The following is a 25562-nucleotide window of genomic DNA, read 5'->3' on the forward strand; positions in this document are numbered from 1 at the left end:
GAGGTCATCGCAGGGTGGGAGAACGCGAGCCCCTATCTCCGACTCCGTCCATGTGTCAGTATGAAAAAAAGATTTTTGTGGCTTGGAAATCTTCAAATCCGCAATGTTGAATCAGTCTCCCATGGACCAATACTTTATGCCTGATGGAGCAAAGCTTGGCGTCGCGACGACCCGCTCTTCGCTCTTCGGCGGTACCGAACGACCGACCGAGATCCTTGTGCAATAAGAGCTGCTGATTGGACCACTACGTCAGAAATCGCCACTTTTCTCGGGCTTTCAGCCGCTTGATCTGGACTTTTAAGTACGGAGAGCGGCCGCCGACGACTGACTCGGTAGATGTTGATGCTTGTGCTTCCGATCGACAAAAGGATAAGACCACCCCGTAGAAAATTCGACCGACCGCCCCGGGATTCGATATGACTCGTATACGGAGCTACGTAGTAGGCAGCTAAATTGTCCATTCTCCCCACAGACTCAACCCAGCACTAAAAGTCTCACGTCAGTTTGTGTACATTATTTTTTGACTAACGGTTTGTTTGATCCGTAGCTAGCTAGAGCTGTGGTCACAGTCTTTCTTTGATGGAAGGCTGAGTAAGGACTTTCATTTCCTCCAACTCAATCGCAGGAGCCGCCTTTATCCATGAGACTCATACTTTCGCATAACATGGAGTGTTTCATTTTCTAAACGAGGCCTAGATCTTGTATGGCTCGTGCAACTCATCCCATGCCCTGGCCAATTATTGCGCATATACCCAATATTTTTCAGTGGTGAGAGACGACGAAAGGTTCTACCTATGATGGATCTGATTGGAACTAACCATATCACCTTCTCCTTCCACCTGGCAGACGATCTATCTAGTTAATACTGTATACTTCCAAATAACAGAAAGCCACCACACAATGAGTCGAGCGTTTTTACCATATTGTCACTTGAATAACACACTTAATATGTCAAGAATTCTGTTCAGTCATATATGTACCAGCTATCGGATGAGCCAGCAATTAGGACATAATATGCTCTATGCTGTCGCTGAAGATACATTGAAAAGATATTGTGAGAGATCCTGCTCCCAATGTAGAACCATCAACACGTCCCATATTCCTAAGCGGGTATCCAAAGACGCTGCGCCGATTCCGACTGTGAAGATGAACGCCTCGCTGTATGCCTTTTAACTCGCAGAACAAATAAATCGCTGCATAAAAGCCAGTAGTTGCAAAGAATCTTCTGTGTCCCTAAGAGCTACTATCCGCAAGGGAGTCTTCATCCTTTGCTCGGAGACCATCGATTGCTTTTTTAACCTCCTCGGCGGCGATTTTTCCAAAGCTATTCTTGGTCTCTGTGTCTAGGGTTTGCGCATCCCCCACTAGCTCGTACAGCATTCGCGAAATAGTACGGTTGATATCCGTGTACTGGTCCTTCGAGACCACCTTTGAACGATAATACGGTTTGAGTGAACCCCCAACCAGCTTCTGAATGTCGGATTTGACCGCTAGAGATAGGCCAGGACGAGTGGGCGAGCTCTCAGGTGACCGTGCTGTCAATCGCAGTGCTGCCCTAGGAATTCGAGAACGTGGGCGGCTGGACCCAACGTGCGATGGTGTTGTTTCCCGGACATCGTTATTGGAACCCGGTGGTGACACAATCGGCGAGAAGGGAGGAGACGAATGTTCTGCGGGCGACGCAAGTTGTATGGGGGAGATGGGCCTGCTGCGAGGATAGGGGGGAGGTGTTGCAGATGAAAGCCGAGGGGAAGACTGATTGGAAGGAGCAGGCGAAATGGAGGGAGAGGATAGACCGATACTGCTGTGGTCTGTGGGAGCAACCGAGACAGGTGCAGATGGGCCATGCGAATTGCTACCGCTAGGATTCGATGCCTCTTCTACTTCTTTCAGGAGAGACTGAAGGAAGCTGGGCTCGCTGGAACCTTCAGCATTGATTCGAGCAGAAGCCTGAGCAGCTGCTCTAGAGGATTCGCCGTTTTGGAGGGCTAGAGCCGCTAGCTCTTGCGGCCTTCGGGTCCGAGGACGTTTGAGCTTCCGCTCCGGCTCGGTAGGCTCTGGCGAAGGGGATAGTGTTGGTTCCTTGCGCTTTCTTGCTGCACTCGGGTTGTTTTCTATCTCGCGAGCTCGTTCAAAGGCGTTCCAAGCCCTCATCTCTTCAAGAGATTCTGGTTCGGGGGTCGGTTCTCTTGGGACGCGAGGTCGTGATGGCCGTGGCGGCGCCTCGATATCAAGAAGAGCAGCAGTATCCCGAAACCGGTTGCTGCCGCCTTGCCGCTCAGCAACCTCGAACCGGCGCTGCCAGGCTCGAAACTCTCGTTGATTGGCTTCTTCTCGGCGCTGTTGTTGGATAGCACGCGCAGTAGCCCCGTCATCGTCGAATGGAAAGTCCAGGTCCAGGTTCAAATGATCCCAGACTGATTGCCACACTCGCGCCCAGTGGAGAGAGTTCATCTGATTCCTGCTTTGAAGTCTACGCTGCTGTGCCCTCGTGCGACGAGTTCGCCTTTCATGCGTCCTGGCAGGTCTAGCGGTATCTGGCGACAATGCTCGGGCACGTTGGGTTTGGCACCGCGAACAGTACCAGGGTCCAGATGGCACCTCATCGAGCCCCAAGCAGTAGGTATGCGACGGAGCATCGCAGCCATCGCAAAGGAGGAGCAGCTCTTCGTTGTCCGCATCCCCACAAATAGGACAAGGTTGAAAGTCGGCCAAATCATCGTCTACGTAATCGATGACCATTGAGGGATCGACATCGGCCACTTGAACTCGGTCCTCTACCGCATATGATGAGATGACAGGACCTGCAAAAAAGGCCATAAAAGCCCCGAAGATTAGCAGGATTCTCCAAGAATCAAGATACAGCCTCAGGTCGGGGTGAGGTGGAAGTGAAAGGACATACCTCCGAGACGGTCCCTCAGCTCCACTAGGTTGAAGCTGCGACGGCATATGGGACAGCTGTTGGCTCTTTCGACCCATGGTTTAAGGCAATTATTGTGTAGAACATGACCGCAAGGAAGTAGCTGGGCGATTTGACCAGCGTCCTCATTGTCATCCACGCGGCCTGTTTTGGTAGAAGCGTCACTTGACTTGCCTTCTATTTGAAGGTCAGGTCTTGGCACGGCCTCGGCGGCGATGGCAAGAGAATCGCTGGCGCTTTCGCCAAGGTCTCCTAAGCACACAATACAAGTGTCGGCCATGAACAGAGGAATAAGTGCCAGAATTGTCTGCAGGAAGGCTGTGAGAAGGCATGAAGAGCAACCAGCAGGAAAGATCAAAGGGCAGAGGCGTAGAAGGAGAAGGGGAGAGAGAGCAGGTCGAGTGATGTGGGGAGAAAGCAGGCGGCCTTTTGAAGGTGGACCTAAAATCCGATCTAACGCAAAACAGCCTGGACAGGAACGTGACTGGCTACCCACCAGACGAATCAGCAGACAGGATGACTGCTAAGAGCTAAGCAAAACCTCCTCATCATTGTCATGCCGGCGATTAATGGCGCCTGGAGGACCCTCTGCCCTTGCAGCTCAGCAGAATGCGAGGATCCCCTCTTTGCGATGCTAGTCTAGTTGTGCAACTGTTTCTCTTCTCGAGAATTGGTAGAGCTCTAACCTAAAGCCAACGAAGTAATATGTAGCCTTTATTTCATCAGGACATTGTAGTTTGAAGTTGATTTCATTTACCTATGTAATGAATGCCTACCTGGTACCTAATCAACGGAGGAAATTGGCCTCAAACATAATTAAACTTTTTAAGGCAGATCATCACTAATCCGGTCATATCTGCCAGGATTTTGCGCCAGTCGGCCCAGAGAAAAAACTCAAATTGGTTTGGCGGTCAATCAGTGTGGTTCTCATAGTTGATCAGAAAGAGGAAAGAGGGAATTCATCTACGAAGTACTCTGATGATTTTGGAGAAACACAGACTGGACGCCCGCTCGCACCTACTTCATGGACACTGCTAGAGCAGTCAGGAGACCGATCAATCATTCCTATTCGAGTGGGCTCCCTTCCTGAATCACCAGGGACCTGATCTGGTGTTCTGCATGTAGGACGTGACATGATGGAAAAGGATTTCACGTGGCGCACAAGTTGAGCGGACCCAGATTGTCAGGTGGAAATCTATCAAGGAAAAGTCTGATTCGACGAGGCAAGTATGCTATCGACATCGACAAGTGGTATCCGTTACGAGAATGTGTTCTTGCTGATTCTCCAGGTTTTGAATTTATTTTGATTTTAATTCAGACGTTAAACAGAGAGAGAATCCCATCATCACATTTAAACCTCCGCGATTTCTCTGAGACGACGGATGGTCGAGCGGGTGGCAGCGGCGGCGGGTGTCCTGTAGTACAGTCACATCGGTCAGTATCCGTGTCACCGTGAATACTACTCCAGGCTTTTCTTTCACCAGTCTGGCCTGTTCCAAGGCGCGGCGACCGAGACGGCTGGGAACAAGGGAGAGAGCATGTGGTCGACTTACGAGACGGTGTAGGCACCACCGGCAACGGTCTTCTTGCAGCCCTTGCACTCCCAGATACCAACAGCCTGGCGCTTGACGGTGTTCTTTCCGCAGAAGGTGCAGACGTAGCGGGCGTGCTGGGTAATTTCCATCTTCTTCACCTGCTTACGCAGGGAGGCACCGTATCTGTAATGAACAAGCCATGTCAACCAACCATTCTAGCTCTCCTGAATCCGATATTCCGCGCTTTCGATTCCGGTTTTGATTGAGTAGAGCGGAACGCAGACGACTTCAGATCGATTTCGAGGTGCGAGAGCGAAAAGCATACCTGGTACCATATTTACCCGTGATGCCGACCTCTAAATGTATACAGTCAGTATTTTTATCCTTTTTTCCATCCTGTGCCTGTGGTCTATCTCAATCAAAATCACTCACTCTTAGTGCGCTTCGTCATCTTGTCTCGTGTGCGACTGTTGAGGTCAAAGATGGATACAGTGCGGTAAGACGAAATCGAGGCTGCGGCTTTCTTGAGAGACTGGTTGTGGGTGGGCTCGCTTAGGGCTCGAACTCTTGGCGAAGTTTAATCACGTGATGTCACTTGCTTTTTGAAGTATGATTTCTAAGCGCATCAAGGAAACTCGAGAGATCGATAAATGATACAGAACTAAATGGATTTCTCTATACTCCGTACAACCTGTCGATTGGATTATTTCAGTTCCAGCAGCTTGCATCCTATACTCATTTGAGAAAGCTAGCGCGCAGGCATTTCTGCTACTGAAGGTCTGCGGAGTAGTTCAACCCAAGAAGAACCAGCTTCTTACACGACCGCCATGACTAACGAAGCAGTCATGGTCTCGGGGCTAATTGGATATGGATAATCTGGCTAGATTCCTGTCGTCAGTCAAATTGACCACAATTATTTCTAGTACTATCGCTCTACTCGGAGTACATCTGGTCCCCACAAGGAGTTCAGGAATCTTATCGTCACATGATATTCGATAAGTCCTTTCTACTTGCGGTTAGCCTGTAGGACCAAGGTATGACGATAACAAATGAGTACGCGCGGATGTCCCATGTGTTTGATCATTTTAGGACTTCTTCAAGATCGATGCCTGGGAATTGTCGTTTATATCCCTTGGACGCCTTTATAGTTGTATCTATTTGATGTCACATAGTCAAGCTTCTTAAGTTTTCAGTCCATCGTACATTATCGTCGAGATCCGACAGCTTTCAGATAGACATGGAATCCGACAAGGAGTTCGACTTAATTCTTGTTGGTCCTACGGGTTACACTGGGAGACTTTGCGCAGAGCATATTTCCAAGAACTTGCCGACCAACCTGAAATGGGCTCTAGCAGGTCGCTCTGTGCAGAAGATTGAGGACATCTCACAGGAGCTCAGGACTCTCAATCCTGACCGCACCGCGCCAGGTAATTGGAAACCAGAGCTACTGAACGAATTCATTGCTGATGCACTACAGAGATTCTAGCAGTACAGCTAAATCGGCAAGAACTGGACGCTCTCGTCCAGAGGACCAAAGTAATCATCAATTGCGTTGGCCCATACCACCTGTACAGCACTCCTGTTGTTGAAGCGTGCGCTAATCATGGAACTCATTATGTGGACGCGTGAGTGTTATTGCAATGTTAGTCGAGAGAGCGCTGGGACGAGAACTAAGATACTCATTGCGCAGCACTGGAGAAACACCCTGGGTTAGGGAAATAATCCAGAAGTATCACGAAGTTGCGAAGTCTAACGGAGCTATCGTCAGTAACAGGGTACTTGCGAAGCACTGCGCCTTGTACTGACGTTATTCTAGATTATCCCATCTGTCGGTGTTGAAAGCGCCCCAGCAGATATCTTAGCCTGGTCTCTTGTTAAACGGGTTCGGGAGGATCTCTCCTGTGATACAAAAGAGGTAACTAGTGCAATTGAGGAGATGAAGTATGCGCACCCTCACCTGCATGCAATCAGATTGATCCCCTAACGATCCTATGTAGGAGCTCCGGACCAAGCGGTGGCACCCTGAATACAATCCTCACAATCTTCGACTCTCTTTCCTTATCCGACATCCTTAAATCCACGGACCCCTTCGCTTTGGCCGCCTCCGCGCCCCCCAAGAATGTCCCCAGCGAGCCACTCGTAGACAAGATCCTAGGGGTTAGGTCCGTTCGGGACTTGGGTACTCTCACCACATCGCCATCAGGTATAGCGGACATCACCATCGTGCACCGAAGCAGTACCCTGATGCCGGAATTCTACGGGCCACGCTTTCATTTCCGGCAATTCGTCAGAGTTAGAAATGCGCTTGTCGGTGTGCTCTTCCATTTTGCCTTCATCATCGGCTTGTGTCTTCTGATACTCCCTCCCGTTCGCGCGCTGGTGCGGAAGGTCGTCTACGCCGCAGGTCAGGGGCCGCGCAAGGAAGATTCGGTCAATGACCACGTCGAGTACCGTGCAGTAGCGACGGCTGATCAAAAGACCGCTGCACCGCAGCGTGTCTTCGGCAAATTCAAGTATGAAGGGTCGATGTATGCACTGACTGGTTTGCTACTTGCCGAGGCAGCAATGGTCATCTTGGAGGAGACGGAGCGAGTGAAGAAGGTGTCCCGATGCGGCATAGTAACGCCAGCAACATTAGGACAACCGTTTGTTGGCCGATTAGAGAAGGTTGGATGCCATGTCGAGACTCAGGTCTTCGACAACTGACGCCGCCACCGTTTTTGATGCCCTGCTTGCCCGCTGCCCCTAATGAAGGATGTTTTGTCTATTGATGTTATGCCCATCATGTTAATGAAACGTCAGAGTTATGTAAACTGATTACGCCCTGTTTTCGATAATGAATTGAGATCCAAGTTTGGCCACAATACTCATTCCAACAAGCTAATGACCTTGGCTCTGTAAACATGGCAACCCATAAAGTAACCCACAAACGCCTCGCATGTTATGATCGAAGTATCACACGTATATACTATCGTATACAATCTGTACATAGCAAATTTTATGTGACCTTCACAATTTGAACAAACGAGGATCGGTGAATACCACTTCCTCCAGCCACCAAGCGATCATCTCATTCACCTCCTTGGGCTTCTCCCACAGAGCCCAGTGAGATGTATTGACCTGTTTGTAGGTCAAATGAGGGATAGTCTTTGTCATACCCTTGCCCAGATGTGCCGGAAGGGCGGCATCTCTGAGTGCTTGAATAAAGAGGACCGGGGCCGTGATGCGCCGGTCAAGGATGGCTAGTTCTTCTTTGTGGTTCACTTCTCTCGTCCGGTACCAGTTCACTGTTGTCTCATTAGCGATCCAATCCATTATTGCACAAAGATACCAAGGCAGGGAAATATGTGGTATCTTACGTGGACCCCGAATGCCAGTTCTTGAGAATTCTTTGGCATAATAGTTAAGTTCCTGAGGTTACCAGCATCAGTACCCTGAAAACCAAACATAGAGAGCAATCACAAAACAGAAGGAAAACCAACCTCTTCACTGAGCAGCTTCGACGGTTTCACCTCAAACATTTTGTCCAGGAGTATTCCCAAGCCAGCGTCAAAGGCTACTTCTCCCTTTTCAGTACGACCGCCGTACAAAGCGCCGAGGAATTTCTTGATATCATCTTCTGTGCGGATGACTGGTTCCAAGTCTCCGCTTTTCAGCTGCAACTGATAGGCAAAATGCGGCGCAACCGTTGCTACAAATTCCTCCAAAGGATAGTACTTCTTAGTTGGGGGGCTATAGGGTACGCAGACCGTGAACAAATGAGTAACGAGGTCTGGATACCAGAGGGCAAGTCGGTACGCAAACGCAGCGCCCCTGTAAGATATGGTCAGCCATAAGCCCCTCAGAATGTAAAGCTGGAAGTCAGGAGGAACGTACCAGTCATGCCCTCCTACGATGATCTTGTCGGCGCCAAGTTGTGATGCTAGCTCCTTGATGTCATCGGCGCATTGCTTGTGAGAGTATAGCGAAATATCCTCTGGAGCATCCTAGACCACGTAGTCAGCGCATTTGAATATTAAAATGAGATAGATAGTTGCATCAAAGTTCATACTGTTCGTCCATATCCCAAACAATCTGGAGCAATAACCCGCAGTCCCATATCGATCAACATGGGGATTTGATACCGCCATCCCATCGATAGGTCTGGAAAGCCATGGAGCTAAGAAAGAGTTAGTTACTCGCTCAAGCATTTGTAGGTGAGCAAGAGCTGACTAACAAGGAAGATGGTAGCTCTGTATGTGCCTGTTTTTGGCTCACTATAAAGGTAGCCTAAAGATATAGAGTTAGTGAACGGTCAAGCTATGATTTGCGATGACGCTTGCAGCATAATCAGTCCGTCAGCCCAGGAGTCCTGGGCCGCATGCCAAAAAAAAAGTGCACACGTGCTGAAGTGACAAAGATGCATACCGTATTGCTTGCCATTGACCCTTGCTTGACGGAATTGGACCCGAGGGTCGCCGGTGACGTTGATCTTATCAACAATCATGATTGCAACGCCGACCAGACAATTTCAGATATCTGAACTTTGGTTTATGCGAACGGGCACTTGCAGGAGTATAGAGAACAATCTGGAGATGAGGTTCTACCCAGTTTTGCTCTTATTTATGTACAACGAAGCTATGGATCCCCGCCAGTTGTCTCGTCACGTGCGTTTCGAAGCTGACGAAATGTATTGGACACCTGGACAGAGATGACAAGCCTACAAATAAGAATGGGGAAAGTGCCTGAATTACGGGGTACAGGGACCTCAATGGGATCAGGGATTCCCGATACCATTTCTGTCGTGTCGAGGAGGAGAGTCGGTTGTGCCATGAATGGTCTGTTGCCAAGTCCAGCTCTTGCCGCCGAACTGCCTCGGCTGGAGTTACGGCTGCTTTCTCCCCACAAATGCTTGCGGTGGTTATGATTACTAACCAGGAGGAGTTATTAGTAAGAGTATGGTGAAAGGCAGAGCCTAGATATTCAAGAAGATAAAATGGCCTAATATGACATTAATAGATCACCGTATCCTCATTGTCCTCGACCACCTCTCCCCCATCGTCATCAGCTGCCCGATGGTCATCTGAATCGGTGTGATTGACTGATACCGGGACGTCGTTGATAGTTTCCGGTAGAGCAGCTTCAATATTGTGGTCTTGATTCGTCTCAGCGTTCCCCTTGTCTGAGCTTTCGTCGGTCGTATCTTTGGGCTCTTGGACGCCCGCGTCGGGCTGCGGAGCTTCGTGTTGATTACCAGTTTGGGTCTCGTTTTCCTTCTTTGATTCTCTTCCCTCCTGAGGAGGATGACATGCTTCAAATTCAGCGCGCTCTCGGGAGATGGTAGCTTCTGCTTCCTCAACCTGGCGGCGTATCAGGTCCTCATCCTCGGGCCGCAATTGCCACGGCTTGTAGTACTGCAAAAAAAAGAAAGGTTAAGTCAATCAAGATACCGAAACCGTGACATTTGGGAACCTATAACATACCAGCACTGGCTCGGATTCTGTCTTCAAAAAATGTGCCATTGCCAACAAATTCGAGTGACGGGTTCGCATCTATGAATATCAGCCATAAGCTCGCAAGCTCGTAAACTGAGAGGCAAGCGGGCACTCACCGATTCCTCTTCGTAGTATCTCTGTTCCTCCTTGCGAAGCGCGGCTCGTTCCTCCCTCTTTTTCTTTTTCAACTCATCGTACTCTTTGTCTTGAAGTTTCAATTTATCTTGTTGCTTCCGTTCAATGTCTGCTCGACGATTCTGTGCTGCTGTAGTGGACCGCTGCGAGAGCGTCCCGAGTAGTGCTCCGAACAGTCGTTGTCCGCGCTTGCGCTCCTCATCGCGACCATTTGCTTGCCGACCGGTCCTTCGGTCTGGCCTCTGCTCTGCTGTGTCTGAAAACGAAGGCTTGCGATCCGATGCTGGATGATCCTTCTCCTCTTGGGCACTTAGTCGGCGACGCTTGTTATCTGGATCAGGGTCTGTAGTGGAAGAATTTCTTCGCTTGAGGGTGGCATCTGGAGATGGAGCCAGGATGTCCTGCTCAGGCACTGCAACTGCAGAAGCAAGTGTCCTAAGAGATCATCAATCTCGAGTTAGCAAAATAAACTTGCACAAAAGTAAGAGCGTAGACGATATCGTACCCTTCTGCCATATCTGGGGCTGTGAACTCTTGACACGATCTCTAGACAGTCGCGGAAATGCCAGGAATAGCTTCAAGACGTCTCGTAATGACAGGGTCAAAAGAACTAACAAGCGACTGCGCTTGGATCATCCACTGTCTCGTTGAAAAACCCCCCAAAACGAGAACAACCGGTATCGCAAGTCCAGTCGCGATATCAAAGGCGGGACTCCAACTTCCCGTGCACGGACCATTTACCCGATCTGCTGCACCAAAAGGCGTACCGTGGAATCTTCTTTCTTCTCCTTCCAACGCCTTCTATCAATTCTCTCTTGATTAATAACCTGCCAAGTTTCCCTGGCCACCTTAAATTTGCGCCCAGGAACCGAAACTCAGAAGTTTTACCGATACTATCTTTGTCGCTTGGATTAGTGGCGATATTCAGCAATCTGCAGCTTGAAGCCTTTTACATACCTCCCTGCTCAATACAGCGCCGACGCAGCAAATTCAGCAGCCATGTCTCGCCATCACCCAGATCTCGTTATGTGCCGCAAGCAGCCTGGTATTTCCATCGGCCGACTCTGTGACAAGTGCGACGGCAAGTGCCCCGTGTGCGATTCCTACGTGCGACCTACGACTCTTGTCCGGATCTGCGATGAATGCTCCTTCGGCAATTACCAGAACAAGTGTGTTGTCTGCGGTGGTGAAGGTATCAGCGATGCCTTCTATTGTTTCGAGTGTACGAGATTAGAGAAGGATCGAGATGGATGCCCCAAGATTATCAATCTGGGAAGTTCGAGGACAGATCTATTCTACCAAAAGAAAAGTTTTCGAAATCATTGATGTTGCGGCATGCCTTTCCTCGTTCGCCCCGTGCCTTGACCGATCGCGATGCATTCCTCGGTGTCTGGCAAGGCATCTTCAGCCCTACGATTATATTTCTCGCACCTCCCGCAAAATATGTCGGCTTCCGGGCGATTTTCATACTTGAGAGCTTAGAAATGGTGGGCATATATGACAAGTGACAGGGTGGCTATCTAAATATTCTAAGAAGGTGCCCGGAAGAGCCTTACAGCCAATTCTACCTTCCAGGCCGCTTTGGTCTGGCGAATCCTCGTCTCAGTCCATCATTCTGTTGGGGCTGGACCTCCTCCTGCAATCTGTCACCTGAGATCTCGTCAGGAGAAGATGCCTCGATCTGCATGTCGCCTCGTTAGATGGTAAAGAATCAATCATGTGATTGTCACACAAAGCATACCTTCTTGGAAATCTTCAGCCCCTGTTCATCGGCTACGCGAAGAGCATACATCCGAGAGCTTGCGTAAAGCATGCGCTCCTTGATCGACGAGCCCGACGGGCAGGTATAAATGAAGAAAACGGTGTCGGTTTCAGGATAGTGATAAAAAGTGTACCGAGGCGAGGATGACGAAATATGCGTCTGGACGGAGTTTGCGTCAATACCAGACTCCGCAGCAGCGAGCTTGAACGTTTCCGACGGGATGTCAATGGCCTGTATTTCGCAGAGCTCGTAGTTAGCAATCAATGACAGATTACAAGATCTTAAGTTCTGAAATCAACTTTAAACTTCAGAGAACGTACCAGTTGCACCAGCCCACCATCCTGTAGTCCGTCAAGAGCAGTCTTCACGTCATCGTCTACAGTCATCCGCATCCCAGACTGCACACCAGACCCAAAACCACCTCTCGCGAACGATCCACCAATCCCGATATCCCTACCAGGAGTACCACTTCTAGCCTCCTCCTCCGCCCTCCGTACAGCCTCCAGCTCACGCTCCTTGTCCCCCATCAAATCCTCCCTTCTGAAATCTCCCTTGGCACCAGACCCCTTCTTCTCTGCATCCCTCTCGCGCCACGCATTCTCGCTGGTGACTTCTTCCTCCTCTGTCGCAAAGATGGTAGTCGCAAACTTCTCGCTGCCTAGTTCTCGCACCAGCGTGGCACGGGTCGAGGCGAAGAGCGTCTTGGCGCGGACGGGGGCATTCGAGGGAATGTATGTCAACGCGCAGAGGGACGAGGAACCCGACTCGGGGCGACGGAAAAGCAGATAGAGGGGAGTTTTCGGCTGTAGCACAGATGAGAGTTGCGAGAGGGAGGGGTAGAATGCGCCGGGGGAGGAGAAGCGGATAGGGGAGAGGGGGGTCAGGCTCTCTGCTGTGATGGTTACAGGGAGACAGAAGATGGAGGAGTCCGAGGAGAAGTCGTTGAATGCATTATGCAGCTCGGAGGAGACTAGGACACAAGTCAGCGTTCCTATATTCTGTAATAGGGATTGAGCATGCAGTGTGCACTATGCAGTGCAGAGTAGCGGACTGTGGGTGCGGACTGTGGGTGAAGTGTGCTTACCTGCAATTCCTGACTGCATCTTGAGTAGATGCAGTTGCGGTCTGGTATTTAAAGAATATATGACCTATCAACTGCTTCTGTATGATGGCCTCAATGTTTAGGAAGTGTTTAGTCCTGGCAGAAGCGGTGTAGTTGGAGGTGTTTAGCGGGGTAACCCGATTGCCAAAAGTGGCTAGAGTGAGAGAGAGTTACTGTTCTCCAAGGCGTTCTTGAACAAGTCGCAGATATGTCTCTAGTTGCTTATCCATTGGCATCTGGCCATCTGCGCGATAGACATCATCTGTTATCTTTCAGATTTCTGATTCTATCCAGAATGTCAAAGAAATTGGTATACTAACAAATGGCAAGAACAAAGACAAAGAAAAGAAAGTTTATATACAAGTCAACTGTGTTGTTTTCAAATCGACAGGCTTCACCGATAACCAACAAGCCCAGAGTGCGAGCGCCACCATCAATTCGAAGCTAATAATCCAGAAATAATGCAGTGAGATCGCAATGCAATCGAAAACGCCACGATGCTCATGGTATCAAATGCTTTCGAAAACACGCAGCGGCCGTTCTCCATCCACCTCAGTTGAAGACAACCGTACTTATTCCTCATATTTGCCACCCACGAAAGCCCAGTTTGACTCTTCGAGTTTGCCCTTGAGGAACTCGTATACTGTGAAAGTGACAGCCTGACCAGGAGCAACTCTCATCACACGAGGAGTGATACCCTTGTAGAAAGCGCGTGCACCCTCCTGCTTGAACATGTCCTTGGCAATGACCATGATTCGGCTGACGGCGGACTGGCCAGGTTCGGCGCGGGTCTTCTGGAGTCTGGTCTTGATGGTGTCAATGGGGGCGTTTGAGAAGGGACCGACGGCACCGGAGATCAATCCGATGACCGTTGTCTGATATGAGGGAAGCTGCGTGTTACTGTACTCGGGCTGGACTCTTTGAAGGAAGGCCTTCAGCTCGGTATATGCGGTGAAGTTGGCAGCTTGGTTGGTACCCTGGCGAAGAGCTGTCAGGGAGACACCGCGGTATAAAGTGCTGAATCCTTCTTCCCGGATCACTGTGAATAGTGCATGGGGTGCGCTGCGGTACTTGGGGGTATCCAGAGGGTCCGCCAGACTGTGATGCTGCGCTTGTAAACGAATTTTAATGACTTCCATGGGATTTACCACAGCGACAGCTTCGGTCACACCAGCAGCAAGACCAGCTGGTTCGAGATGTCAGTTCATACCCAGCTAAAGACACACTGACCGAGGAAGGCATTGATCACGTACCAAGGAAGGTGGCCTTGCTGGTAACTGCACCAGTCTCCTTATTTGCGAGCATCTGCTTGTACCACTCATAGGAAGTGAAACGAATAGCCATCTTCGGGATGATACCGCCCAGAACAGCTCCCAGACCCTTATACAATCCCAGGGCAGTCTCCTTCTTCACGATCTCGACACCGGTGGTGATGAATCCACGAGGTTTTGCCTGTCCAAGCAATGAATTATCAGTGGCCGCACAACTGAGTAATGCCCGCGGCTTAACTTACTCCGGGGGCTCTAGCCCGTCGCGAGAGCTGCATTCTGACTTTGATGGTGTCTGGGAGATTGTTAGCATGGTTTTGAAAGACCCGATACCATTGAATTATAGTCATACCAAGAGGGTGGCAGACGAGTGCCTCCATCATACCGGCACCACCACCAGCTGTGTCGTATGTTAGCATCAATGCCAGCGAAATGTCCCCGCACCCCAAAAGCGTCATCTTACCGATCAAGTTCACAGCCGCGGAAGGGGGCTTTTTGCCCTTGTTTCCCTCCACAGATTTGGCGGCCATGGTGAATGACTAGGTTTGTGCAACGCGATTATGCGGTTTTCTCTTCTTTCTGTCAATTGAGGTTCTAGCTTCCTTCTATGACGATGGCTGACAGCGGTGATTGTCCTCGGTGACTAAACGGGAAGAATGACGAGAATTTGGAAGAGAGGGAGGAAAGGAGGTTAAAAAAAAGAACAAAGTGTGACTCAATTGGCCCAATATAGAATTAAAGGCACCAAGAAAGCGACGATATCGGATCTTCACAGGTGCGCAAGAAATCCGGGGAGTTACGGAAGTATGGAGTTCCCTCGGCTCAAATCAGAGCTGGTATTTAGATTGCTGGGACACTCTGGGGTCACCCGCTTATTGAAACAAATGTGATCAATTTTCGGGAATGGGGAATTGCTCAATGTCTCGGGATCAGTGGCGGCTTTGTTACTTTGTTCTGTCTATTTTATTCTCCTCAGTCGGGGCCGTGGGGAAGCTATGACGGGGAAGCGGAGGAAGCTCTTCTGGACGAGCGGAAGAGATGCCGCCGCCCGCAATGAAGAGCTGAAGGGTAGCCGAAGCTGTAGAAGAATAGAGATAGAAGAACTGGGTTGTCGATTCAGCGATGTGTACTGCGACTGACTTATATTTCTCGAGCTTTGTCTATCAATCTAAGGAAAGTTTGCTCATGCTTGCAGCGGTTATTGCAGGAGATCTACTGGGGTGTCTTTCATAGCATCATCCCGAGGCATCGGGACATGGCCAAAGCTACTGTCCATGCCCGGAACCTGCCTTTACTCCGCCGTAGTCCCTTGGTAGTCCCTTAGATCACAACACTCAGAATTGCCATATGGCTTGAGTTTCTGCCAAGTGCAAGCACCAATGATGTTGGAGAATTAGTCTTCACATGCTTAGAGCGACACGATCGAGCATCATCGTCATTACGCATGATCTGAGTGCTTGTGATTCCATGCTTATCCTCACTGAGTCAGGATAAGTCTCGTGCATTCTTTTGTTCCAGAAACACCTCCTTTATTCTCCATTAGGTGTTTACCTTAAGAATCCATTACCCAGTTATACGGAAATTTCCGGCTAAGCCCTTCGAACACTCAGCCGAGGCTTTTTCCCGATTCGGACAACCTACCCCATATAGAGACTGAGATCGATGCGTGCCTTGACAGCACTTAGCTATTATTACGACTGAGGAAGATAGATTTTCTGATAAATAGTCAAATAGTGTCAAAGACATCAGGTCTTCAAACATATTCGTTCTTCTACCTCAGGGAGAAACCGATATTCCGTACTCCCCACGCTTGATAGTATTTCCACGGTTTATAGTTTATCCCTGCTCATAACCACATATCCAGAGCGCGACCTATTGATAGTATCCCTGGTACTGGTAGGCACTGCGGAAGAATCGCAGTCAGGATTGTAGGGTGTCGGGACACCATACTCTGGAGATTTTGTGTCTTTGTTAGTCGTTTTGTACTTGTACTCTGTATACTAGCACTGCTCGACTCTGAACTGCGCCGTAGTATACAACTACAAGAGTGGTGCAGACTCTTCATGTGAAAATACAGTATGGTTTCTGGTATATGGTCATGCGTACCATTGCCTTATCGCGCTATGGGCCTCTTATATGCGTGCCCCGAAACAGATATGTTGATCTTTGGTGAATACTGTACATCTGGTTATATATAGAGAGTTAGAGATCCTGTAAGGAGATAAGAACTGAGGGCAACCGTGCACAAGAAAATAGATCCAAATCGACATGTGTACAGCCTCTGTTCCTGGCGAAAAACAATTACTATCGGTATCAGGAATTAGTTCAGCCTGATCTAAAGCAACATCTTTACCCCACACTAGCTATTATCTTTTATCAAGGATCATCGGATTTGATCCGATTTCCGTCTTTTGCCCCGTGAATTGGCCTTCCGCAAAAGGGACTCACGGTAAACATGAAGCAAAGAAGCATCTCTCATTTAAATTTTGGCTTGCCTGTATGCCCTACAGCACTGTGATACCACAGAAGGAACTGTGAATTTGTGTTCGATCTAACAACATTGCGATGAACCACGGCATAGCCGAAAATGACAGTTCAGAGCGGCGGCATCTGTTGAAGGCACGGCGCTCGAAGTACATCTGCAAAACCATTGTAATTTTCCTTCTCCACCAATGGATGCTCATAGGTATCGGTGTCGCCTGTGTTTTGGCATACTATTTTCCCAACGTAGCCAAGCATGGCGGCGTCATCAGAGCTGAATACAGCATCCTGTACGGGGCGATGGCCATCATCTTCCTCACGTCGGGTCTGAGCATCCCAAACCACAAATTGTTTACGCATCTTCTCAACTGGCGTCTTCACTTCCTTGTCCAGGTCTTCTCATTCATTTTCATTCCCGCGCTTACACTTGCGGTTGTTCATATCATATTGGCTGGAGATTCGCATGGCCGTATCGACCGGGCCGTGCTGGCGGGCTATATCTTCACCGCTTGTATACCGACTACTATCGCTTCGAATGTCGTGATGACCCGATCGGCCGGTGGCGATGATGCAGCTGCTCTGGTTGAGGTCGTCATCGCCAATTTCCTAGGTCCTTTCATCACGGCCGGTTGGACTGTCACCTTGCTGCCCGGTACCGCTGAATTCGATCCGTGGAGGCAGGCAAGCGGAGATCTAAGTGAGATGTACAAGGATGTATTCAGACAGTTAGGCCTTAGTGCACTTTTGCCCCTGGTAGTAGGACAGCTGGTGCGTTGGGCCTGGCCGGAGCAGACGGAACGAGTGATGCAGACGTATCGTATCTCGAAGCTTGGATCCGCTTGTTTGCTGCTGATTGTTTGGTAATTATCATGATCATGCCCCCAATCGAACCGAAATATCTGACTTGGATAACCATGGCAGGATGACATTCTCCTCTTGCTTCGCCACCGGAGCACTTCAAACTCTTTCCGTGCAAAGTGTCCTGTTCGTGGTCTTCTTCAACATCGCTCTGTACATTGCCCTCACTGGCGTATGTTTTGTTCTTTCACGGCCACCGGAAGTACTGTCGGTCAATAGGTTCGGCATGCAACGCATATTCAAGCGCATAACCCCCGAGGAGACAATCGCAGTATGTTTCTGTGGTCCCGCAAAGAGCACCGCGCTGGGAATTCCCCTGTTGTATGCCATGTGGGCCCCAGTTGACCTGTACACCAAGGCAAGGACCTCGGTGCCTGTGTTGCTGTATACGACGGAACAGATCTGTATAGCACACTTTTTTGTTCATATCCTGCAAAGGTGGCATAAGAATCTAAACAAGAAACAGGATGTCGAGACAACGAGTGACCACGTTAGTTCCTCCAGAATGGTGCTTTCACTTGCGGACTTACCACCGGACCGAAAGGGCGTGGGTAGATGCAAGACAGTCCATGATTAGAGTGATCAAGTTCGCTTGTTTGATAAGATGAAAAGACCATATCCAGATTGTTTATCAGAAATTCCTTCTCCGCCTTTCACAGAGATCGATGCATACATTTACAAACGGAAGAAACCTTATATAACATAATGAACAGCGGACTGACATGGGGGTCCAGCGAAAGGCAAGCCAGATGTTTCGAACATGTCATGCATAATGCAGAGGGCCACTGCAAGCAGGAGAGAAGCAAGGGAGTTGTGATAAAATCTGACACCACGTCAAATATAGCTCACCTTCACTCCCATCCCCACAGTGCCCTTGATCTTCTGCCATCCCGAGCCCGTGATTCTCCGAATCTTCTCGCGGATGTTCTGCCTGCTTAGCGCCACGATAATGCCTAGCATGAATAAGAGTGTGCGAGCTATTGACAGAGGATTGCCAGCAACGGTCTTTGAGATGTACTGTAGAATATTGCGCAGCACATTTGCCAAAGCTCGATTTGATCTGGCCGGCTTGTCAGTCTTCTTGACATTTTTCGACGGCGCAGGAGGCGAGAACGCAGTGCGTCCTGAAGAAGTTGACTTGGTACCAGACGTTTTGTCCGTGGGCTTTCCCACTTTGGCTTTCGAAGTGCCGTTGGGTCGGGCCTTTTCGATACCAGAATCTACCTTGGTATTGTTGCGTCGGTGATTCTTTTGCTCCAAGCGTTCGGCTACTGCTGCTTCTTCCGCTCGCCGACGCTCTTCCTCGCGCATTTGTCGCTCCAATTCAGCGTCTTTCTCACGCTGGAGCGCCGCTGCGCGCAGTTCTCCCTGTTCCTTTTCTTCTTTAATTCCCTCAAGGGTCTGTAGAAAGACATCTTTTCTTTCCTCGTCCAGGACCTCGCTCATATTGATGAACTCCCTGGCATAGTCCCATTCCTCATTGCGGGGAAGAACGTGAAGTGTGAAGAGCTCAATGATCTTAACCCGCGCTGCCAAATCTTTCGGAGTGTCCGTGCCGCCACTCGGTCTGGAATGAGAATGGTGAGACGGAGAATTGCGCAGATGCTCTGCGATGTCCAGGTTGGGTTGGCCGTATGAGGACAGGTAGGTTTCAAGTCGTTGCTGGTTCAAAGCTTGGGAAGCAGAGTGATTCAACAAGAGGGTGGCTCTGTTAGACATAGTAGTCAGTGTCAGAGCAGGAGATAATTGGTGGAGGCAGAAGCTTAACGGACAAATTATAAACGACCTCCGCATCGACAGACCCCTCCAACCCTCTGTAGCCAGTCTGAACTACAGTCTCCCAAATTTGCCCATCGCGCACCTGAGACGAGATGGACTTCCACTTCTTCTGACCAAATTGATTTTTCCCTTCCTCAGGCCCCAAGTCGACAATGGAACTCAAGAGAGTGATATATAAATTCCATATTTTGATTCTCCAAGTACCTTGAGCCGACGCGATAGGCGGCGTTGAGTCGTCACCGTTAACATACCGCTCGTCATGAGTTTGCGGAACATTTACGGCAGGTTCAAGAGCGGCCAAGGCCTCTGGCAACCGTCGTGTCAGAAAGAGTTCCCGAGCATTCTTATAGGTCTTTGAACACAGCTTCGAGGGAGAAAGAGACGAGGTGGAGGATGAAAGTTGCGACTGAGACGTCGTCGTCATGTACGATCCATCTTCGGCCATTGTTCACCGCCAGCGGAGAATGCGATCAGCGAGAAAGAATCCAATGTGAAGTCGGAAGGAATGGATAGTAAATTGTGAGAAGTTTCAACAATTGTGGCAGAAGTGATAAGTCGGGTAAATATCATAAATTGAAGCTGTCGCAAGGATGCATAGAGCTTGTGAGTGTGTAGTTGTTAGTCGCTGGACTCCGATTGAGTCCAAGAGCTGGGGTCAACTGCTTTCCCTCGGCTCGGCCATTGCCTCAGTCTGGGGTCTGGCTAATGTCACGTGATGCGGATTCGTAAATACGGAGTAACCGTGCCTGAAGGTGGAAAGACCATGGTTGTGCGTGGGTTTTGATGAAGAAACGTGACCTTTCCACGCTACACATCACTGCCTTATGCGATTAGATTAAACTATACCCAATATATCTTAGTTTGGATTCCTATAGGCTATAACTGCATCTGTGCTCACATATCCGTACTCCGTAAAGCGCTTAACCAGATCAGGCACGCTATACCGCATCCAGCTATTCACCGTCACCAGAGACTACAGAGTAGTACAGAGCAGTCTATCATGATCTTAATTATCAAACTAAGCATCAGGAGACTGGTTGTTTTCAAACATTGCGACTGTAGAAAAAGTACTCAACCGTCGCTGCGGGATCGAACATATCTGAGCGAGAACTAACTGATGGTGAATTACGCGGAGCTCACGAGACTTGCTTCAGTACCTGTCGATCGGGACAAGCGCTACTTCACTCGTCTACCCACTTGCTAGCTTGGATCAACATTCAGATTAAAACCAGTTGGATATATGCATCACTTGGTCCTGGAACATTCCCTTCTTTCTAGTTGAACTCCTTTCATTGTTCTGCTTGTTTTCATCTCTCTCAGCTCTCGAGTTCGTATAGGCCAGTCCAGAAGCTCAGTCCACCACCGAGAAAATGGATGTAACAGCTCAATCATTCCCTTATCATCTTCCCCGGATCCTGGACGATCTGGCAACATGCTGCTTTGTATCCATGGACTTCGAATTTTCTGGAATTGCTACTACTTCTTCGAACCCAAACAGGGGATCCCAGACCCTCCAGGCTCGCTACGAAGAAGTGAAAAGCTCAGCCGATAAATATCAGATCTTACAGGTCGGGCTGACAATCTGTCACGAGAATACCGAGAATGGTCAGACCTATAGTTCTTACTCTTCATTGTGGGTCTTGCCTATTGACTTGGACCCTCGACAGCTTCGTACACTTTGAAACCATACAACATAAACTTGAATCCGATTATCGACCGGAGACTAGAGATGGAGAGACACTGGTCCATGCAAAGCAGCGGTACGTCCAGTTGATTGCCGCCTTAGTTACACACATAGAAACCTGAACATAATCCGCACAGCTATTGAGTTCCTACTCGAGAACAAATTCAGCATCGACTCCATCTTGAAACAGGGTGTCCAATACCTGTCTCGAAAGGAAGAGGAACAAGCTATTGCCAAAGCCATCGAAAGACGTGATCGCGTTGCAGTACACACTTCGATTGACGTTAAAGAGACTGAACATGAGTCATTAGCTTTCCTTAAAGCAGTTCGCCGTCTCGTAGATGACTGGCTCGCACTGGGAGCGGTAAGACGAGCCATCACTGGGGTCCTTGAGGAAGCTAATCATTGTGCCAGACTCGCGAAGAGTACCTGAACATCCCACCGCCAACTCGCCTTGGCGTTTCTCAGTCATCCAGATCTCTGCCCTCGGCCTTGAACAGATTTCAAAAAAGGCTCGTTCACCAGTTGATCGAGGTGGAATATCCTTCATTGGTGACAATCAGCAAACCCGATTTCATCCAAATCATCAATTACAACGAGGAACGTGAGAGATCCGTCCGCGAGCAAAGAGTGATGAGGGTCCAGGAGCGGACCTGGAAGCAGACAGGTTTTAGATGGGTAGCTGAAGCTCTAGCTGGAGGAGATCTTACCAATCTTGATTCCGGCTACTTCATTGGTATCATGGCGAGTTCCGCCGCTGTAGAATCCAAATACCCTCTCAAGGAGTTCTCAGACACACTCAAGCAGCGATTGAAAGAGCATCGGCCTGTTCTTGTTGGCCATAACCTTTTCTCAGATCTTATCTACTTTTGCCGTTGCTTTTTTGGGCCTCTTCCAAGCAAAGTGGAAGATTTCCAGTCGATGGCGCACGAATTGTTCCCTGTCTTGATGGACACCAAATATATGGCCACACATAACTGCGGGTCTATCAATCCCAGGTCATCGCTCTCAGAGCTCAACGAAAAGTTGGCTAAGAAAGCAATTCCGAAAATCAGTGCGCATGACTTTCTTGATCGTCCGCTTGAATTGATGGCTAAGAGAGATAACAGGCATACACCCGCAACATTCCAAGTATATTACTCGGAAGATTGAACATGAAGCAGGCTACGATAGCTTGCTCACTGCCCAAGTTTTTATCAGGCTGTCTGCTCAGCTCCGTGACGGAGGGGTAGATCTACCGCAACAGAAGTCCACCAAAGATGTTCGAGTCACCTCGAACTTCCAGCAAACGTATCAGGATGTTGCATCTGAGGCCTATGTTGAGGGCAGATTGCAAACAATACCTGGAAACGCAAAGAAGGCTTTTGAGCAGAAGTCAAGACCAAGCAGCATAGGATCTCCCAAAGCGCCAACGACCGGAGTCCTCGGGACAAGATTTGATCTACTAGAAATTGAAGAGGCCATTGATGAAGTCGACAGTAATATACCTATTGATGACCGTAGATTGTCATTGGGCCCTACCGAATCTGTCGAGGTCATGCAGAAAGCTGCCAATGGCGAGCTCATCCCTAGGCTGGGAGCCGATTTCTGGAAAGTATACGGGAACAAGTTACGAGTCTTTGGCACACTGGAAAGAGTTTGCGTGATGGGTGCGTCGTGAATTCCAGGCACCGGTACAACGGCCCAACTACGCATAGCCCAAAGCTCTCTTGATTGTACATAGATATGTCAATCGATTAGAAACCCGAACGACCGCAAGGGCGCCATTCAAGACCAAAGCATATTCGATTACAATGTCCCAAGGTCGGCAGTGTAGCAGAATGTACGCAGCGTCTATCTAACAGTACACCTTGAATCAAAGAAGGTACCGCTAGCGAAAAGTGCCGCCTACTCTCTCTGAGCACCGCTAAATGATCGACTGGTTGTAGAAGAATCATAACACAGTTGACGATAAGGAAAAGGTGCTGTGAGAGAAAAGAAAGAAACAGAAGACACGGGAGACGAAAACTGAGAAAGAAAAAGGCTTAGGTCACCTGATATTCTAACCCGTGCAGGACTAGCGCGGTTCGGCGGCAGACAGGTGACCGCCAACTTTTCTTTAACAATTATCGGGGACGGACTGTGTTGACGAGGACAGAGTCCAGTTGCTGCATTGTAAAATGTCTTCAGGACCCAATGGCGCCAGGCGCATAGCGTCTGTATTGAGTACGCAATAATCAACTTTTCTGTACTTGGTCTAGGTCGTTTTCTGACATCTTCTCAGGGCCTTCAACAGTCGACTCCCGAGTCTGCAGAAGCTGTCAAGAGACTCTCGTTCGCCGCAATTACGCCTCCACTGCTGCGCCTAGTTCGGCTTCAGAAACCGCTTCAACTACCGCCTCTACATTTCCCGTCGTCAAACCTACACACATCATTAAGGCCGGCGTGGTCCTATCGCGTCCTCCGCAGATCACCCGCGATCTCACACCGTTCGAAAAGGCGTACTTCTTCTACCAGAAGCGGCTGAACGAGCGACTGGCACTCCCATTCACAAAATACTTCTATTTCAAGCGGGGTACTCCGGCTGATGAGGACTGGAAGCGTAAGATTCGGGAGCGTCAAACGCCTGCACGCGATATCGGCAAGTATAACGCGTACTCGCAGGAAGCATGGAACGACGAATTGCTGGTCGGGGCTGTTGAGTCCGAACCAGATCATCAGATTGAGATGCTTGTGCAGGATGCAGAGGCTACTGTGAATGCCACTTCTCAAGATACCAGCAAGAAGGAGGAAATTCCCAGACCGTTCCCCCGCGTGACGGAGGCGGACCAGAAGAACGACCAGAAGAGCCTGAACCGGGCTCTGCCGAGAACCCTCTATCTTCTTGTCCAGACCAAGGAGGGATTCTGGAAACTCCCCAGTTCGCCGGTCGAGACAGGGGAGTCCCTTCGCGTGGTGAGTAGTGCTTGTAATCGAGCGCATGGCCGTCTGGCATACTAATTGATCGTCTGGACAGGCCGCCGAACGTACCCTGGAACAATCTGCTGGTGTGAACATGAACACCTGGATGGTGGGCTATCACCCTGTTGGCCACCATGTTTACAACTTCCGACACCCCAAGACCGACCCCGCAACTGGCCAACAATGGTTCGGCGAGAAGACATTCTTCATGAAGGGTCGTATCATGGCTGGACAGGCCGACCTGTCCTCCAACGTGCAGAATCTCCAGGACTTCAAGTGGCTGGCTAAGGAGGAGATTGCCAAATTCGTGCTCCCCCAGTACTACAGCAACATCAAGAACATGCTGGCTGAGCGGTAAATGCCTAGGTTCGAAGGACAGAGAGTTTCGTCTGTCGCATTTATGATACTCTTTATCGTTGGCTTGAGTGGAGGAAGATTTGTATCGATAGAGCTGTTGCGCGGAGTATGTCCTTTGGGTCGAGTGTTGACCATTTCCACTTATAGGTCACCGGATTGCATATACTGCTGTAGTATGAAATGTATAACTAGCTTTCTGATTTCTCAATTATTGTCCCAACTTCATTATCTGAGTTCTTTTGGAGTATCAGTAGAATAGTCCCAAACGCCACGCCTAATATTCTATCCCAATGAAACCACAGTAAACCAAGCTGAAAAATGGAGACCCAAAACACCTAATACAACTGAATCACTTCAAGTTGAACTTCTGCCCCTGGACCACCGGCTGGTCCTTTGCAGTCTTCCCAGCCAAACTCTTCCCACACATCGGACAAGCTATCGGTCACATCAGCAACTGCTTCACCCACAGACCAAACCAGGAAACCAAAGATAAATATCTTACCATTCTTCTGATAGGCACACCGCTGACAATACTTCCGCCCCTGCTCCGTCTTGGTCTTGCACAGCTCACAAGACGACGAGTACGCCGCATATGGATTCTTGGCCTTGGAGCTGAGCAGTTTACTCTATGCATCATTAGTCTGGATCACTTTGATAATATCAAAAAGGGGACCAAGGACAACAGAGCAGAACAGAACAGAACATACCTTTCCGATACCGGTATTCCCCAACGTGGGTTTTGATTTCGTAGCAGGGCCAGCTCCTGCTCCGCCACCACCGCCTAGAGTCGTCGCCGGCGAGCCATAATACATTTCACTCTTGCGTTTGACGCCTGGGGTGGCCAGCTCCGTGGACTTGAGTTTCTTTTGGCATTTTGCGCAGACCATGGCTTTTTATTTTGCGTTTCCTGTTTTGTGTTCGTGGTTGTTGAGTTTCTGAGGGTTGATCTTGCCGCTTGAAGAGTCCATCGAGGTTGGGTTGCGCTTATTTGGGTTTGATGTCAGGGTGGAGACGTGGTGGGTGGCACTGGTTTATAATGCACCCTGCGGGGTTGGTCTGTGCGGACTGCTGTACTGCCATACAATGTTATTGAGAATGCGAAGGTTTTAAGATTACTCTTGTTTAAATAGCTGGTTATATTATATGTATAGCGTATGTTTCGTCAATAATAAAGAAGTTGAGACAGGGTATTCGGACTCATCGCTCAATAAGTATTGTTAGAGGGCCGAAAACTCAAACCGAGAAATATCCAACGCAAATGGTATCA

At 49.3% G+C, this 25562-nt stretch overlaps 12 protein-coding genes across 12 annotated transcripts; 4 read left to right on the plus strand and 8 right to left on the minus strand.

Moving 5' to 3' along the window:
- Positions 1–1233: 1233 nt before the first annotated feature.
- Aud_001648 (putative PHD and RING finger domain protein) lies at positions 1234–3200 on the minus strand (the record flags this gene model as incomplete). The annotated part of the gene is made up of 2 exons (XM_043287139.1): positions 1234–2804; positions 2903–3200. The coding sequence occupies 2 exons, from the start codon at positions 3198–3200 to the stop codon at positions 1234–1236; spliced, it is 1869 nt and encodes a 622-aa protein (XP_043143074.1).
- A 1071-nt stretch (positions 3201–4271) lies between these two features.
- On the minus strand, positions 4272–4906 carry Aud_001649 (60S ribosomal protein eL43; the record flags this gene model as incomplete). The annotated part of the gene is made up of 4 exons (XM_043287140.1): positions 4272–4335; positions 4474–4638; positions 4781–4811; positions 4888–4906. The coding sequence occupies 4 exons, from the start codon at positions 4904–4906 to the stop codon at positions 4272–4274; spliced, it is 279 nt and encodes a 92-aa protein (XP_043143075.1).
- Positions 4907–5692: 786 nt separating this feature from the next.
- Positions 5693–7161, plus strand: Aud_001650 (uncharacterized protein; the record flags this gene model as incomplete). The annotated part of the gene is made up of 5 exons (XM_043287141.1): positions 5693–5882; positions 5933–6080; positions 6146–6218; positions 6272–6396; positions 6453–7161. 5 exons carry the CDS (start codon positions 5693–5695, stop codon positions 7159–7161), a joined length of 1245 nt encoding a protein of 414 aa, XP_043143076.1.
- Positions 7162–7464: 303 nt separating this feature from the next.
- Positions 7465–8941, minus strand: Aud_001651 (alpha/beta fold hydrolase; the record flags this gene model as incomplete). The annotated part of the gene is made up of 7 exons (XM_043287142.1): positions 7465–7742; positions 7815–7866; positions 7938–8268; positions 8332–8441; positions 8507–8614; positions 8672–8724; positions 8863–8941. 7 exons carry the CDS (start codon positions 8939–8941, stop codon positions 7465–7467), a joined length of 1011 nt encoding a protein of 336 aa, XP_043143077.1.
- Positions 8942–9446: 505 nt separating this feature from the next.
- Aud_001652 (pinin family protein) lies at positions 9447–10580 on the minus strand (the record flags this gene model as incomplete). Its single annotated transcript, XM_043287143.1, has 4 exons — positions 9447–9848; positions 9918–9986; positions 10046–10499; positions 10570–10580. The coding sequence occupies 4 exons, from the start codon at positions 10578–10580 to the stop codon at positions 9447–9449; spliced, it is 936 nt and encodes a 311-aa protein (XP_043143078.1).
- A 483-nt stretch (positions 10581–11063) lies between these two features.
- Aud_001653 (PHF5 family protein) lies at positions 11064–11390 on the plus strand (the record flags this gene model as incomplete). The annotated part of the gene is made up of 1 exon (XM_043287144.1): positions 11064–11390. One exon carries the CDS (start codon positions 11064–11066, stop codon positions 11388–11390), a length of 327 nt encoding a protein of 108 aa, XP_043143079.1.
- A 238-nt stretch (positions 11391–11628) lies between these two features.
- On the minus strand, positions 11629–12929 carry Aud_001654 (twinfilin; the record flags this gene model as incomplete). Its single annotated transcript, XM_043287145.1, has 4 exons — positions 11629–11745; positions 11806–12057; positions 12147–12796; positions 12911–12929. 4 exons carry the CDS (start codon positions 12927–12929, stop codon positions 11629–11631), a joined length of 1038 nt encoding a protein of 345 aa, XP_043143080.1.
- A 571-nt stretch (positions 12930–13500) lies between these two features.
- On the minus strand, positions 13501–14726 carry Aud_001655 (putative succinate:fumarate antiporter (Acr1); the record flags this gene model as incomplete). The annotated part of the gene is made up of 5 exons (XM_043287146.1): positions 13501–14114; positions 14182–14380; positions 14442–14491; positions 14549–14596; positions 14660–14726. The coding sequence occupies 5 exons, from the start codon at positions 14724–14726 to the stop codon at positions 13501–13503; spliced, it is 978 nt and encodes a 325-aa protein (XP_043143081.1).
- A 2035-nt stretch (positions 14727–16761) lies between these two features.
- On the plus strand, positions 16762–18112 carry Aud_001656 (uncharacterized protein; the record flags this gene model as incomplete). Its single annotated transcript, XM_043287147.1, has 2 exons — positions 16762–17537; positions 17599–18112. 2 exons carry the CDS (start codon positions 16762–16764, stop codon positions 18110–18112), a joined length of 1290 nt encoding a protein of 429 aa, XP_043143082.1.
- Positions 18113–18369: 257 nt separating this feature from the next.
- Positions 18370–19759, minus strand: pex26 (the record flags this gene model as incomplete). Its single annotated transcript, XM_043287148.1, has 2 exons — positions 18370–19243; positions 19308–19759. 2 exons carry the CDS (start codon positions 19757–19759, stop codon positions 18370–18372), a joined length of 1326 nt encoding a protein of 441 aa, XP_043143083.1.
- Positions 19760–20684: 925 nt separating this feature from the next.
- Positions 20685–24296, plus strand: Aud_001658 (uncharacterized protein; the record flags this gene model as incomplete). The annotated part of the gene is made up of 7 exons (XM_043287149.1): positions 20685–20919; positions 20982–21074; positions 21136–21362; positions 21413–22052; positions 22108–22647; positions 23262–23932; positions 23994–24296. 7 exons carry the CDS (start codon positions 20685–20687, stop codon positions 24294–24296), a joined length of 2709 nt encoding a protein of 902 aa, XP_043143084.1.
- Positions 24297–24644: 348 nt separating this feature from the next.
- Aud_001659 (cysteine-rich PDZ-binding protein) lies at positions 24645–25182 on the minus strand (the record flags this gene model as incomplete). The annotated part of the gene is made up of 3 exons (XM_043287150.1): positions 24645–24730; positions 24798–24921; positions 25003–25182. The coding sequence occupies 3 exons, from the start codon at positions 25180–25182 to the stop codon at positions 24645–24647; spliced, it is 390 nt and encodes a 129-aa protein (XP_043143085.1).
- Between the last annotated feature and the right edge of the window lie 380 nt (positions 25183–25562).

This window comes from Aspergillus udagawae, assembly GCF_001078395.1.
Source record: "Aspergillus udagawae IFM 46973 DNA, scaffold_1, whole genome shotgun sequence".
NCBI lineage: Eukaryota > Fungi > Ascomycota > Eurotiomycetes > Eurotiales > Aspergillaceae > Aspergillus > Aspergillus udagawae.